The sequence below is a fragment of the Zeus faber genome, assembly GCF_960531495.2.
Source record: "Zeus faber genome assembly, chromosome: 1".
NCBI lineage: Eukaryota > Metazoa > Chordata > Actinopteri > Zeiformes > Zeidae > Zeus > Zeus faber.
Window position 1 is genome coordinate 61485020 of NC_137193.1, and position 17217 is coordinate 61502236.

The 17217-nt window shown below is 42.0% G+C and overlaps 1 protein-coding gene across 1 annotated transcript; it reads left to right on the forward strand.

Moving 5' to 3' along the window:
* The first annotated feature begins 638 nt into the window (after positions 1-638).
* flot1a (flotillin 1a) lies at positions 639-11271 on the forward strand. Its single transcript, XM_080005104.1, has 13 exons — positions 639-751; positions 1154-1208; positions 1767-1842; positions 1990-2080; positions 3988-4131; positions 4614-4733; positions 5288-5383; positions 6187-6339; positions 6930-7111; positions 7641-7686; positions 7831-7968; positions 8630-8794; positions 11151-11271. Exons 2-13 carry the CDS (start codon positions 1166-1168, stop codon positions 11169-11171), a joined length of 1275 nt encoding a protein of 424 aa, XP_079861230.1. The 5' UTR covers positions 639-751; positions 1154-1165; the 3' UTR covers positions 11172-11271.
* Positions 11272-17217: the final 5946 nt, after the last annotated feature.

Sequence of the window (17217 nt, forward strand, 5' to 3'; positions counted from 1 at the left end):
GTGAAAATGACGTGAACCACCATTTACACAAGGCCCGGCTTGAAAAACAGTGAAGCTATCCTTTGAAATGTCGTTGCTTTTTAATTTAGAAAAGCACAAAACAGAATGTGCAAAGGCGATGATAGCAATAAAAACGTGTGTGAAATCATAAAAGAAGATTATTTTTGCAAAAGTATCCTTTATTGTTTAAAAAAAAAAAGCACAATTTTGTCAAAAGCTATATGAGGTTGCTTATTCCTATAGGAGGCTTGGCTGTTACTGTGGTTAACAGTGGTTTGAGACTGGTAACAAAATGCAACTGATTGAAAGTCACGTTCGACAAAAGTTTGCAGCGTAATTATTCATCTTTCCATTTTTCCGTCCATCTATAATTTTGCAATCCAGACACCCGTTACAACAACTAAGACATTGACCCTATTGTCTTGTTTCAAGCCTCTTTTTCCATTGACCGCCATTCAGTCGGGCGCTTTTTCCGAACACAATCTAGCGGCCATCCGCTGAACTGCAGTTCGCCACACTCCCGCATTGGCGTCGGCACCCGGAGGTCGCCGCTCGCTCCCGACCGCCAGTTCTAAATCCAGCAGCTCCGCCTCTGGCCACCAGGGGGGGTGCGAAGAGCGGCGTTCGTTACTGGGCACGACCCGGGCCGCAGCGGATCCCAGTCTCCGTCGTTGCGGGGAAGGCGGTAGGACGCCGAAGCACTCGGGCGCGGTTTTGTCCTCGCATATCTGCGGATATTTGGCTGTCGCCGGTAAGTGCGCTTCTACTGCGTCCGTCTCCTGTCCGCGCCCCTTCACCACGTAAACACGGCGCGAACGCGGCCAGGCTCGCGCGTCTGTTTTCTCTTTTTTTTGTGATAATAATAAAAATAACAATAATAATAATAATAACAATTGTTTTTTCATTTCGTTTTGAAATCCATTGATCATTTCATTTTAAACCAAATGGGAACATATGGTATGGCAAGGGACACGGGTTAGAGTGCGTCTTTTTCCCGACGCTGAACAGGCGTTCCCCGTTTATTCTGGGGAGCGCTCGGTGAGGTGGGAGGGGGGGCGTTGGGGTGGGACAATGCATTATTCCATATTAAATTGTTACCGCCCGTGTTTGAAATGTGTATTTTTAATCGTTGTTTTTTTTGTTTATTTTCTAGACCGAGGGCATAATGTTTTACACATGTGGTCCCAACGAGGCCATGGTGGTCTCAGGTAGGTTTCATAGTTTTCCATCAATACCTTCAATAACCATGATATTAATGTTAAATAATAATGTATATTTTTGGATTACTTTATTCCCTGTGATTTTAATGAAAAAAATGTCTTTGAGCATGAGGGAAAAGCGTCATACAAATGAAATGATGATGATGATGATGATGATGATTATTATTATTGTTATTGTTAGTATTATCCATATTTAATTTCTCTTTATGAAGCATGTTGTATCATCTATCTCTGGTTAGATGTGTGATTGTGATGTGTCGATAACCTTTGACTTAGTTCGAGTTTGTTAACAATTGTTATATTTATGTAATTATCCAGTAAATATGAAATATTAATCACAGATTGTAGAACGTCCTTATAAACGACTAATGCATATAGCCTAAAACATTTAATTATTCATATAGACAGACATATAGATAGATAGATAGATAGATGAGCAGATGGATAAACAGATAGATGGGTGGATGGATAGATGGATGGATGGATGAATGGTGGTATAAACAGATAGATGGATGGATGGATGGATGATGTTGTTTCTCTTCCCAGGATTCTGTCGTTCCCCTCCTCTGATGATCGCTGGAGGACGAGTGTTTGTCTTCCCCTGCGTCCAGAAGCTGCAGAGGTGAAAATGCTGAGGAGTAAACACGCGTTTTACAACTTTAACTGCTCTGACACCTCCTTCCATTCAGTTCTTCATCATTCCTTTAATTATCCTATGTCTTCCTGTGGCCTCTCCTCCTCCTCTCATTCTCTTCCTCCTCTCCTGCAGGATCTCCCTGAACACTCTGACTCTGAATGTGAAGAGCGACAAGGTCTACACTCGACATGGAGTTCCCATCTCAGTAACTGGTATAGCCCAGGTATGAAAATAATAATATTAATAAAAAAATATATAATAATAATAATAATAGTAATAATTATAATAACAATAATAATAATCACCATCATCATCATAATCATAATAATAATAATAAAAATAATAACCTTTAAACAGATAGATACTTTATTCATCCCCACAATTCTAAGGGAAAGGAAAATTGTGCTGTTCACATCGAAACAATAAGCAATAATAATAAAAAAAGTCATAGAATAAAAATACGAAACAAATTGCAATATGAAATAAACCGCAAAATGAAACAAATTCAAGAAATTTGAAGAGAAAATCCGAAATGCAACTCAAAGTGCTTTACATTAAAAGAAGGCACCCAAAATATAATAATAAACAGCAACCAAGTGATATGCATTTAATAAAAATAAGTAGATATTATATTTTATTAGTGGTCAATTTAGACCTTGATGGTTCACGATCATTCCTCAGCCAATTATTTTCAAGCATAATTTCTCTTTAATTATCAGATCTTGAATTATTAGACTTGAAACTACCTCCATTCAATTCTAAAATAATGAATAACCCTTATAAAAGTTTCGTTTTGAAGGCCTTTTACCATGGATTAAACGACACCGTGGAGGGTCCCTGTGGTTCCCAGCGAATGATGATGTCGTAAAGTGTCCTATGTTGATTGTTTATCTACAGTAAGACTTTAACCATCATCAGTTCTTTTAGTGTCCCATTGGTCGTCCTTGTGGTTAAACATTTACAGAACGTCTTCACACCTGTCCATGGTTCATAGCAACAGCCTCGCTGAATGCTTCACAGTTGAGATACCACTCCGCTGCATCTTCTCTGAGGGACTAAATGCAGTCCAATGGGGCAAATGCCTGACTCTTAATCATTAAAGTGGCGATAGACAACCTTTCAACTTTTCTGGTATTATTTTTTTTGCTTTTGTTTTCCACAGAGCACTCCATGTAAATTGTCCGAATGCACAGTGATATGGAGGCTTATAGGGAAGCAATCTAAACACAGACAGTGTCATTATTCCACAGCCATTACACTGTGCAATCAACATTAACTTATAAGTACAAGCAAAAAGTTGTCTATTGTTCCTTTAAATGGAAATGGAAACTCAAATTATAGCACTTTATATCATGTTTTGAATGACAGTAATATCTCATTTATACACTTTTTTTTTCTTGTCATCACTGCAGTACGACCGGAGCTTAACTTTGGCTATAGGAGGTTGTCAGTAGGAAGTGACTCAGCCTCCTGTTTCTAGTCTCTTCCATTAGCTTTAGCATGTAGCCAAAAGGGCTGATTTGCAGAACAGCAAAAGAGTCAATAAAACCCTGTAAAAACCTGATAAAATGCTACCCCAGAGCATAATGGTGGCTACAGTGGGTTGGCAGTAGATGAGTAGTAAGTTAAGCGACTCAACATACTGTTTCTAGTCCCTTACTTTCTGTTTATAGTCTTACTGTAGGTTAACATTAGCATGAAGCCAAAATAGTTGCTTTGAGGAAGCGCAAAATAGTCAATAAAACCCTGAAACGCAACGTTGGCTACAGCAGGTTGCAAGTAGGAAGCAAAACCACTTCCTGTTTCTAGTCTTGTATATTAGTACGGATTAAGCAAAAACAGCTGATTTGTGGAAGGCTTGGTTTTGCAGACATTTCTTTTTCAGTACAACATATAAAGACTGTCCGATTGTATTATGAGTTTTCCGATTTCAAAACGGAGACGTTATAGATGTCTTACGTTATAAGACATTAAGTCTGTAACGTTTGCCCCATTGGAGTGCATTGAAGCACAGTGAGAAGCTGCAGCAGAGTGGTAAGTTCTTCAACAGAAAAGCGTGATAATATTTCGGCTGTTGCTATAAACAGTAATAAATGCTGGAAACCTGTAACCTGGATCCTTCCCCGGCAGATGAAGATCCAGGGCCAGAACAAGCAGATGCTGGCGGCAGCTTGTCAGATGTTCATGGGGAAGTCTGAAGCGGAGATCGCCCACATCGCCCTGGAGACGCTGGAGGGACACCAGAGAGCCATCATCGCTCATCTGACCGTCGAGGTGAGGACCGAGGTGCAATACCGCACATGCATTTACCCCCTAAAGAACACGGGTTTATGTCATCTGATTTAGTGACCCATCGAAACGAAATGTACAGTGAGCAGATGCGTTCAGTCGTCCCACAAACAGGGATGCAACCCTAATTTTCAGTCCTAAACTGCAACTACCAAGAAGTTACCGTTTATCCGCATGTTATGTTGTTCCTAAATGTTCATTGTTTGTCCCTGTTTTATTGCAATTTCTAATAAAGCATCTTATCTTATCTTATCTTATCTTATCTTATCTTATCTTATCTCATCTTATCTTATCTTATCTCAACATCCATTTTTCCCCTGTATTAAGCGTCTATTGACCGGTTTAGTGGTCTTCCCCCTGCTGTCCACTCGAGTGAAGTGCGAGTGAATTTCCGCGCTGCAAATTATTCTATTATAGAGAGATATGTGTCAGCTGCTCAGTTCTCTGTGTGGTCTGTCCCCCAACAGGAGATCTACAAGGACCGGAAGAAGTTCTCGGAGCAGGTGTTCAAGGTGGCGTCCTCGGACCTGGTCAACATGGGCATCAGCGTGGTCAGCTACACACTGAAGGACGTGCACGACGACCAGGTACCGCGCCTTGTCCCGTCTGCGGCGTTTGGTATCCAGGGCCGTTTTGTTTTGTAGCGGGTGGAGAATACTGAATATGCATGACCTTTGCTTAAAAACATATAAAGATATGCAGCAGCAGAGCTACTCAAAAGTCCAATCGGCCGCTTTTCAGCTGCGCGTCACACCACCGGAACATGAGGTTTCTGATCAATCCCAGTCCGTCCACTGAGATTCCCAGCTCTCAGAATTGGAAGTCCAGTCCAGGCTCTCCGTTTAGGAGGCCACGCCCCTCACACCCAGACCTGTTCCGTTTTAGTTGAAGACTCCACTGCAGCATCGCATTTGGTGATGATGGTGTAGTTCCTATGGCCTCCTTTGGAGGGCGCTATTTGATGACGTTGTCCAAAAGTTACTGGTTGCTCAGTTAAATCCTATAATGGAGGCAACTTGCATTTCCCCCCCAAAACAGCATCATACAACGTATAGCGGTAATATCATTCTTTGTATGCACGCTGTATAGTAAAGATACTGTAATATACATCGCGCTGTGTCTCCTCTGGTCCTTCTCCCAGGACTACCTGCACTCGCTGGGGAAGGCCCGCACCGCCCAGGTCCAGAAGGACGCTCGCATCGGAGAGGCTCAGAACAAGCGGGATGCCGTCATCAGGGTGAGGAGGTCGGATGCTGCTTTCATTTGGACCTCACTCTCCTCCGGGACAAGTGTGCGAAAAAAAAAAAAAAAAAATGGTGGCCGAATAATCCGTTATAGACGGATGGTTGGAGAGATACTGTGGTCATTACCGGAGCAAGATTGTCGCATTACAGCAGCGAATGTCAAAACAAATGCGCAATAATAATAATACTAATAATAATAATAATAATAATAATAATAATAATAAAAAATGACAACAATAATAAGGATAGAAATAGCCAATATGTGAAAAAAATATGAACAATGTATATATTATGTATGTATAAATATATTTATCTGTTGAATGCACAATACGGTGAATTATTATGTGATTATTTCACTTTATAGACCCTTTGGTCTCTCTTCTCTTCCTGCGTCCCTTTTTTTTAATCTATCTCCATTGGTGTCTCTCTCTCTCTCTCTCTCTACCTCATTGGTTGTTTCTTAACACGCATCTTTCCCTTCTTCCCAATCCTTTTCTTGTACTTTTCTCCCTCTCCCTCCCACTCCTCCCCCCCTCTTTCCCTCCCTCTCCCCCCTCCCTCTCTCCTCCCTCTCTCCCTCTCCTCCCTCTCTCTCCCTCTCTCATCCCTCTCTCTCCCTGTCCTCCCTGCTTCTCTTCCTCCCTCTCTCTCTCACTCTCCTCCCTCTCTCCCTCCCTATCTCCCTCTCCCTCTCTCCCGCTCTCTCCCTCCCTCTCCTCCCTCCCTCTCTCCTTCCCTCTCCTCCCTCGCTCTCCCTCGCTCATCCCTTTCTCCCTCCCCCTCCTTCTCTCCACAGGAGGCCCACGCCATGCAGGAGAAGATCTCCGCTCAGTATAAGAACGAGATAGAAATGGCCAAGGCCCAAAGGGACTATGAGGTGAAGAAGGCTGTGTACGATGTGGAGGTGAACACCAAGAAGGCGGAGTCTGAGATGGCTTACCAGCTGCAGGTGGGAACTGTGTATCTGATTAATTTGTTATTTTTTTATCGACAGTCGTCTCAAAGTGACGTGAGCTTTGCCTGAAAATTCCTCGGCCTCTAGGGAGCAGATGCATATTGGGTTTTGGATGATGTGCAATAATGATGTCATTATCGCACGGAAGCTCTGAAGGGGGTTCTTTTGCGATAATGACCATCTGGCTGGATACTATCCTGTTTATTGTGTGGCATTTCATGGTTTGAAATGATTTTATAGCCAGAAAGTCAAGTTTAAGAGCTTAGGTAATATAGTCATCCACAACAAACTATTCTCACAGCTCCTCTGCGTATGACAAACCTATTTATTGTCCACCATCATCTCTTCAAGTCTCCCATTGTAGTTTCTATGTAGCGCCACAAGATGGCGCCACTATCGAGCGTTATCATTATGGGCAGCGCGACGCCATCATGTTGTTGTTGTTTTTGACCTGATTTATTATTATGATTGTTCTTCTGTTTCTCAAATCCTCAATAATTCTTGAATGGGCTGGCCAAGGAATTTTTTTTATTTTTATTTTTTATGATATTGTAATGGATGCACCTCCTCTCTCTGTCCACCAGGTGGCGAAGACCAAGCAGCGCATCGAGGAGGAGAAGATGCAGGTGAAGGTGGTGGAGCGCACACAGCAGATCACACTACAGGAGCAGGAGGTCACGCGGCGCGAGAAAGAGCTGGAGGCCAAGGTGAAGAAGCCAGCCGAGGCCGAGAGGTTCCGCCTGGAGAAGCTGGCCGAGGCCCAGCGGTGAGTGGACGGGGCAGGGCTTCGGGCTGCGGCGGGGGGAGAGGTGGTCATCCTCCAGAAACATGTGTACACCTTAATACTAAGGCTGTCAGAGTCAATGGCTTAATAAAGTATGAATAATGCATGAATTACTTTATTTAACTTAATTATATTATTTCTCAATGCAATGCTTTTTAAATTAAAAAAAATATCTGTCTTTCAGGTCAAATTTGAGTACATTTAAAAACTGCGATTAATCACAAATATTATGCTGTTAATCGGCATTGATTATTTTACTCTTTGACAGCCATAATGAATACATTACGATCATATATGGAAATCTGTAATAAAATAGTCAAACTGTCACTCTATCTATCTATCTATCTATCTATCTATCTATCTATCTATCTATCTATCTATCTATCTATTTATCTATCTATCTATCTATCTATCTATCTATCTATCTATCTATCTATCTATTTATATATTTGCCTATCCATCCATCCATCCATCTATCCATCCATCCATCTATCTATCTCTCTATCCACAGTATGAAGTTGATCATGGAGGCAGAGGCAGAGGCGGAGTCCATCAGGGTGAGTCCTCTCAGCTGATTTGTGATCTCGTCGCGAATCAACAACCAAGGTCGTTAAAGACGTCGGAAATGGCCGAGGTATAAAGTCCGAATTTCACTCCTAGCAACTGGTCTTTTAAGGTGACCCCCCCACTCCACTCCCCAGGTCAGGGGCGAGGCGGAGGCATTTGCGCTTGAGGCGAAGGGCAGGGCGGAGGCGATGCAGATGGCCAAGAAGGCGGAGGCGTTCCAGCAGTACAAGGAGGGCGCCATGGTGGACATGCTGCTGGAGAAGCTGCCCCTGGTCCAACACCATCATTACATCACAAATCCACACAATTTACCCTCAATAGTTGCACAATATGCTGTATATGACATGCAGAGAGATTCAGAATCCAAATTACATTTAACTATTGGACTCGGTTGTAATTATTTGATTTGCGGGAGAGAACAAAACGTTTAAATTAATTAAAATTCACTCAAATGGTCCAGACTCCATATTCAATATTCTACATTTTTTATTTATTATGTGCAGTCATACTTAAGTACGGTGCAATCAAATGATAAAGGGAAAACACGGGAGGCTATGCAAAACAATGTACAAATAAAAAATTACAATATTAAAATATATATACAAGAAAAGCAAAAAAACAATGGAAAAATATATAGGAAAAAATATCAAGTGAAATGCTCAGTCATATATCCTTATCGTTGATAATTTAAAAGACTAAATGTTGTATTACAATATGACAATGTTTTATTTACATCGTGATACAGTGCATCAAAGTTCCTTTTTATTTATCTTAACTTCTTCATTGGAAACTTGTAGTTTACTGCTTTCCTTAAATAACAACATAGAGCTAAAGAGTTTGAGAGGTTTATAGAAATGGAGCCAGGAAAGTGATAAGAAAGTGTCATTATTACAAAGTATCATAATAGTGTAATGCCCCCCTGTCGTCCACCAGATAGCAGAAGAGATCAGCAAGCCGCTGTCCGCCGCCGCCAAGATTACCATGGTTTCCAGTGGGGGAGGAGAGGTGGGCGCAGCAAAACTGACCGGGGAGGTTCTGGACATCATGACCCGCCTTCCCGAGACGGTGGAGAAACTGACAGGCATCAACATCTCCCAGGTCTCACACACACACACACACACACACACACACACACACACACACGCATGCATGCATGCAGGTACGCACGCACGCACACACACACACACACACACACACACACACACACACACACACGCATGCATGCATGCAGGTACGCACGCACGCACGCACACACACACACACACACACACACACACACACATCTCTACTCTACCTTTTCTCTACCTCGCTGTACTTTACCTCTACTCTACCTCTACTCTCTTTATTCTTTATTTGGATCCCCATTTAAGTGGCACGGTGGCGCAGGGCGCACTGCTGCCTCACAGCAAGAAGGTCCTGGGTTCGATTCCCGCCTGGGGCGCTGTTGGCACCGTGCTCCGGCTGGTTATCTCCCAAATAGGAGCCTTTCTGTGTGGAGTTTGCATGTTCTCCCCGTGCTCACATGGGGTTTCCTCCACCTAACGTCAGTAAGGACCCCTCCCCCCCCCCCCAAAAAAAAAAACATGCACTCATCACCAGGTCCCCGGGTGTGCCCACTGCTCCTGGCTGTGCCCCCGGAGGAAGGACAAGCCAGGATGGGTTAAACGCAGAGGCCTCGTTTCACCGGCCACCATCCAAAGAGTGTGTGTTAAAGATTGTTCATCTGTTCCATTGGCTTCCACAAACTGGTCACTAGTCTTCCTGGGGTCCACACAAAATAATTCAGATCATACTGTATCAATAAACAAAAAAGGCACAGAGACACAAGCGACGGGGTTGAAAATAAACCAGTTTATAGTAGCAAGCTGGAACAAGCACCGGAGCAGATGGATGACATGTCATGACAAGGGCTCCTCCCCTCCCCTGTGGGAATGGGGGTTTTACCTGTTGCTGGTTGATTACTCTGGCAAGCAACTGATCTCGGGCCCAATTAGCTCGACCATGTGTGGCTGCTCTAACCACACCACCCCCATACCACAAAGTGAAATGACTCTACATATGAAACAATGAAAACAAAACCAACATTTTGTCACAAATACACAGAAAACAGAAGTAAATGAAAACCTGGTCTAAGTTGCCAAAACAGCAAAAAACAAAATCACGTCTATATGATTCATGCTTTTTTGTTTTGGTAACTTTTTTAAAGGAAATCTACTTTTGGTCTGTCTGGTGTTGATGGGGAGCATATTCCTGTTAGAAGCAGCTCTATAAAGAACAGTTTTTGTCGTACAACTTGTTGGTGGACTTGGCACCACCAGATGACCGGTGCTCACTTGGCGTGGGTTATACATATACATAACAAAAACACAGTATGTACTCGTTTTTCACAAAACAAATGTGGTGCATCATTCCAAATTGTTTATGCATCTCACACACATTAGCAGGGAAAGAACAATGAAGATGTGACCTGGCTGATCTGTTCCGCACAATTGGAATTAATTTGTTTTCGATGTTTCTCGGCAGCACTTGACCAAATAACCGGGCGGTGCCCCAGATGTGACAGAACGACATCCCTCATAACAGAAGAGAGAACCTATGCGGAGCATTTCCTTGAGATCGCAATGGCCTTTCCCACCGTGGAAACCATCAGTCCCACCAGACCAAGACGCTAAATGATCTGATATAACACCACCTATTTGGAGATTAAGTGTAGTGGTGCAGCAAGAACATTCCTACAACCAAAGACAATACATTTGGTTTTGGCCATGTTTATTACTAATATTTTCATTCCCATCGTACCCTAACACTATGCAACTCAACCTGTAGATTCCCTCTCAGCTCCACTGAAGTTGGCGACGCACGGAACAAAGACTACTCCTTCTCCTACTACCTTCTCCTCCTACCTATATGTACTCTACCTCCCTGTACTCCACAGCTCCCCCCTCCACCTCTCCCACATTCTTCCTCTACTCTACCGCTACTCCACTTCCCTCTATGCTTCCTCTACTCCACCTTCCTCTACTCTACCTGTACTCCACCTCCCTCGACATCTTTCTCTACTCTACCTTGCCCATATTCTTCCTCTACTCTACCTCTACCCACCTCCCTCTACTGTACCTCTACTCCACCTTCCTCTACTGTACCTCTACTCCACCTCCCTCTACTCACCCTCCGCTCCACCAGTTCTCCACATCTACAGTACCTACCTTTAGTTTACCGCTTCTCGACATTTACTCTACTCTACTCGACTCTACCTCCCTCTCCCACCACTCTACCTCTACTCCACCTCCCTCTCCCTTTAATATGCCAGATGAGGGAAATAATGAGAGAATCCATATGTTTTTAATTTGCAGATATAATTATATATCCATATACTGTATACATATATATACAGTATCTCACTCCACTGTCTTAATGTCTCTCTATCTCTCCCTCTGATCTCTCCATCTCTCAGGGGACCACTCGTACCGGCTGAGGGGACGGGAGCACCGGGACAGGCATACAGACTGGCAGCCCCACCCGGGCCTGGGTCCTCTGCATGTGTCCACGACTAATCTTACAGCCTTACTAATCCCACTCCTCCTACATAACTCCACCACCGTCTCCGTCTTGGTCCCCACACACCAAACCTTCACCACATTTTCCATCCGCTGCGATGCGACATTGAATGGTGATGCTAATCAATTACGTTTTAATGACTTTAATTTGACAGGAAGCTTGAAATCTTTTATTTCTCACGTTCGCTTCAGGGTAAATCGAACAAGACGTATCAAGACTATATTATTATCGTACTGATAAGGATTTACAAGCCTTTCTGTTAAAGAGCTTTCTGTTTAGGTCCTAGGCTCCGCCTCCTGCTCCAAATGTGGGTGGGGCTCTGTTTGGGCGCAGTCAGTTAATCGTAGACCACGTCCACCTCTGTCAACCGAACTGACGTTAACTCTTGGAACACCGCTCGCTCTCCTTCTCCATGGTAGCGATGACTCAACAACCCCACGTTGTAATGTTAGTTTCTCCTGTTTAAAATGCAGAGTGGGCGTGGTGCAGCGCGGTAGGGGGCAGAGCCTAAGAAACCAACCGATCGGGATTTTTGTTTTATGGATATGGAAAGGGTTAGCACTCTGTCTTATCAGACCAGTTGATTTCTGACTTTGTGTTTGTAGTTTTCTGTTGATTATTTTGCGAAAAAATGATAATTAGTGTGAATTTGAGTAAAGGCCCTTTATGTTTTACTTTAACTGCCATCTTGGCGCCCATCTCTTCTCCACGTTCCCCTTCCCCTCGTCCTGTCTGTGTCCGTGTTTGCCTTCCATATCTCCTGGATTCCTGCCATGTCTACTCACTTGCTGCCAAACCCAAAGTGCTTCTTAAAAACGTGAAAAGTTTTAAAACAAACACACAATCCAAAAACTTTCCGACTTCCTTCCTTCCGCTTTATTTTTTTTTAAATGAATTGTCAGTCCGTACTTATTTTTACATTGTTTATCCACGTTTATTTATTTTTATTTTATTTTTATTTTATCTTCTCTGTATGATGTGTTCAGTACATTTACGCGCAATAGGTGTTTTTTTTAAATGCAGATGTTGTACACTGTATTTCACTGAAGTCAAGCTGCATTTCTGACAGATATTAATGTGGATTACTTGTTTCATTCAAGATTCCTATCTTCCCTTTGGGGACTCTGAGCCGGTGCATTCTGACGATGTGAAGTGAGCTTCAGTCAGATCCTCGGTACAGATGATTATGTATTATGTAGCGCGAGGAAGAAGTTTCCCCAAAATGAATTTAGATCTGTATCGTTGTGACGTAGCCGTGTCGCACATTTTATTTCGGTTTGGGATTTCACTCACTGCTGTTCAGGTAATAATGACAAATGGTGAAGAATTGTCGAGAAAAGTCCAGAAAAGTGAATAATCGCAGATGGTGTTGTTTCACTTCCATCACAACTTTATTTCCATTGATCTCTTGGTATCATGTAATGTTGCGCAGTATAAAACAGTATATAGACAATATCTATTTTTCAGGAAGCTGTATGACGGTAGATTTGTCTTTATTGATTTCACGCGAAATGATAACCGGTGGAAGCTAAAATCTGCCTAATGTTATATATTAAGAATATTATATATAATAAAGGCCCATCGTACTGTCACTGTCCTATCACGCTACCTCGCCCTGTATTTATAGAGTTAATAGTTTATATAGAAATAAAATGTTGTTGATATGAAGTAGATCTAGACTATCCTCTGCACTGCTGGTAATAGTAGGGCCAAACGTTCTCAAATGTTATTTATCTATTTAGATATATACACTACTGCTGTGTCATCCTCATCACTACACCTTTACTTTGAAATGTCATCAGGAATACGTGCAGCTATGCATTCAGCTATTTTGCAGAAAGCCAAAGTAAAGGACACACAATGAAACGCTGTGAAAATGTCCTGAGTCCACAACGCATACTGTCCCCTCACCGTACGAACAGCTCTTCTGCTCTGATCCTAATCCATGCGTTTAGTATTTGATGATAGTTTGCAATGTTTGTTTGGTTTTATTCTGCTGTCGTGGCCTGGAGCACTGAGCATGTGTATTTGTTATTTATGTGTTGTCCACTTGTCCACACAGAGAAATGTATTATTTGACCTATTCAATGGTGTATACAATTCGTCCATGTTAAATAAAATGAAAAAGTGCATAGCAACCCATAGGGTGTGTGTGTTATTAAGTTATTTCTAGGCAGATAGTGAGTTGTGTGGTTATACAAGATGTGATTTGGGGCCTAGGGCAGTGGATCTGGTACTTGCTGGAAATTATTAAAATAAATGTTTTGAATAAATACCCCCCTCTTTTTTTGAATGAACTTACATTTAAAAATGCAGATATAAGAGTTTAGAACCAGACTTTTGGACCAAGCGCTCATGTAACAATGCAGCAATTAATTAATTTGAACTGGGTTGTGATAGCAGACAAAAGGTTGCATGGCAGCGATATAACAGCAAGATCTGACACCTGCCAGCACAGGATGATCCGCCTGACTTGACATGCAAAATAAATAAATGCATTTATTAGTAATAAATAATAATACATTATATATATAAAACATAAAATACTATACCATGAAAGGATTGTGTGTGTGTGTGTATATATATATATTTTATAAAACAGAACATTCTATACCATGAAAAAAAAAAAATATATATATATATATATATATATATATACACACATATATATAAATATAGAGGTACTGTATAGAAAACATAACATACAGTACTATACCATGAAAAAACATCCACCCATCCAGACTGTGTATGTGTGTGTGCGTATATATATATATCTCTCTCTTTCTCTCTCTATATATATAGATATATAAATATATCTATATATATCCATCTATATATTTATATCTATATATACATACACACACACACACACAATATTTTTATATTAAAGTATGTTATGTGTTTGTATATGTAACTTTATATATAACATAAAACAACTAGAAAAATAATAAATACATAAAATAAACAATGAGAAACGTGTGGTTTTCATAAGAATACATGTTTTGTTAAGAATATATTAAAAACGACTTCGAATAAGATTCGTCGTTACTAAAAGCAAGTATTTTTCACAGTTATTATTATTATTATTATTATTATTATTATATTTTAATTCTGATCGAAAACACACAACCCGCCCCAACCGGAAGCAACGCACCGGAAGCCTCCGGTGGAGGCGTCGCGCGCACCCGCACAAGAAAGAGGAGGGAGGAGGAAAAAAAAGGAAAAAGAAAACGGAAGAAGAAAAAAGATTTTTTTTTTTTTCCGGAGGATTTTAGGACAAAGTTTGTCAAGTGTCCCGACCCGAGAGGCCGCCGGGGGGCTGCCGGGGAACCCACTTCGCCGGTAATTCAAACGTCTCGCTTTATTCCTCCGTTCGTCGCCATTGTTGGTGTGTAGCGTGCCTGGCGCGAGCCGCCTTCTCCCCGCCGACGTCTCGCGGCCGCCGGAAGTCTGGAGCGGGGCTGCGTCTCGTGCGGCAGCGGCGTCGTTGTGCTCGCGTTTGTGGGTTTTTTTTTTTTTTTTTTTTTTTTTTTTTTTTTTTCCCCCTTTTTTTTTTTTTTTTTTTTTTTGGTGTCCAGATTTTTTTCTCCCTGTCTGTCTCTCTCTCACTGTCTCTCTCTGTCTGTCTGTCTGTCTGTCTCTCTCTCTCTCCCTCCCTCTCTCTCTCTCTCTCCTTTTATTGAACGGGCAGAGGGGAATGGAGGCGCAGGGAGGGAGAGCCGCGGGGTCGGTGTTTACACAAAACAATAATAACAACAACAACAACAACAACAAAAGCAGATGAAATAAAATCAGGCCTTCGGTGTTGCGAGCCGGCCAACAAAAACGGAGGCTAGCGCTCCCTAGCTCTGTTGTTATTAATATTATTATTAGTAGTAGTAGTAGTAGTAGTAGTAGTACTGTTGTTGGTGTTGTTTTATTATTATAGCTCGGGTTCTCCCGTGCTCAAAGTAAACATAGTTCCTGTATTTCTGATGTGGAGGTATTATCATTTTCGTTTCGTATCGTAACAAAAAGCACCGATAAATACATGTATCGGTGCTTTTTCTTCCGCCCGGGATCTACAAAACGCCCGGTGTTCATGTGCGTCTGCGTTACAGTAGTAGATGCTGCAGCTGCGGCCCCAGACGCACACTGCATGCGTGTTGTTTACGGCTTATTTTTTTAAATTTAAATTTAATTATTTTTTTTAAGAGCTGTCACTGCGTTATTACGTCACCGTCGATTATTCCAGCTGTTCGCACGATTATATGGGGGGGAAAAAAAATGCGAATTTCCACAATCGCCTGTTTCCATCCGCAATTTCGTGCAAATGTCAGAATAAAGAGAAATTGTCTCCATCCGTTGGATTGTGACAAAGGTCAACTGTCAGCCCAGATGTTCACCAAATATTCACGTCTCTTCTTTTTCAGGTGGATGTATATTATTATTATTATTGTTATTATTGTTATTATCATTAATATTACACTATTATATCATCAAGACAATTACATTTTTAATCGCAATAATTTTTATGGCTATTAACTCGTCAACCCATCTGTCAATCTCAACCAGTCGAAACGTCCTCCATTGATCTGCGGTGGCATGCGTGCTTTTGTGTGAGTGATGGGCGTGTGAGCAATGCTGCCATGCATGGCACTGGAAAACCTGCACATGCATATACGCCGAGCGGCAGGAACGCATGCGCACCGGTCGACAGTGGTTGTTCATATCCGATGATCGTCAATGCAAATGTGCAAATGTGTGCTTTGCCGGGGGGGGGGGGAGCAATGACATCATGTCGGAGCTTCCGAATCTGTGTGTTGTCGTTTTTGTCTACCAGTGGGTGGTGATCCGCGGGTCCGCCCTGTGATGCCTGGACAGTGTGACACAGGCTTTTACACCACTGTTCTGCCTCCACCCTTCAAAAGCAGCCGGAGTCACAGCCAACGCATCCGTGTGTGTGGTGTCGGACCGTGTATTCAGATTCTCTCACTTGGGAACTAGAGGAGGAACTTGGTTTAAATCATGGGATTTCTTACATTTTAAAAACATTAAGTTGTTAAAAGAGGGAGCCAAAAAGTCCTCCTCTAATAAGTATTTTATTCCCAGAGTTTGTCGTAAAATCGCAATAGCGTCAAGCCCAAATTCCTCCATTGCGATCAAATGATTTGATTTGTTAATTCTGTTCCTTTCATTTCAAGGACTTTTATAGAAGCATGTAGGCTGCAAATAACTTTGAATAAGGGAAATCACACAACTCATCAAAACATTACTTGATTTCAGATCAGTTTTTTAAATTCACTTTTGTTGTCGCATGGTTTTCTCTAATTTGAAGATAAATTGTTTATAGATGGATTAGATGCTTTATAGTCCCCGTGGGGGCAGAGGGAAAAAAAATTGTACACCTGGGGACAAAACTGATATTTAATCTAGTTCCCAGACTCAATAACAGATCTAATGATTTGTAAGGGTCGGTGTTTCGTGACGGATGCCTGGTGTTGGTTGGAGGCAGCGAGCTGTGTAAGAGACACATTGGAAGTGCATGGGTTGTGACAAAATACCATAATAAGCCTGAAGGATGGATTTTCATCCTGTCCTCCTCCTCTGTCTGATGTGTTTCCCCCCTCAGGATTGAGCTTCTGTGCTTGGTTCCTCTCACATCCTCCTCTCTGTAAATAGTATTGTGTATAGTGGGGAACTAAAAAAAAAAACCTACCCTGTTTCCTCACCAGAGCATGAAACTTGCAGAAGAACATACAACTGAGAAGAAAAGATGAGATTTTCTAATGTTTGTCCTTATGTTAAACTCACCCTGCATGTAGTACATGCATAGGTTTCCGGCCTTTTCTCCAAACTAGACGCTCCATCGATCCATCACGTGTTCAATGCGAGTAATGGGGGGCAAATCCACAATCTGCAGCATTTTGGCACGTCACCCATCAAGACCACAGTGCAGAAATCAAAACACCACCCTCAAGCAG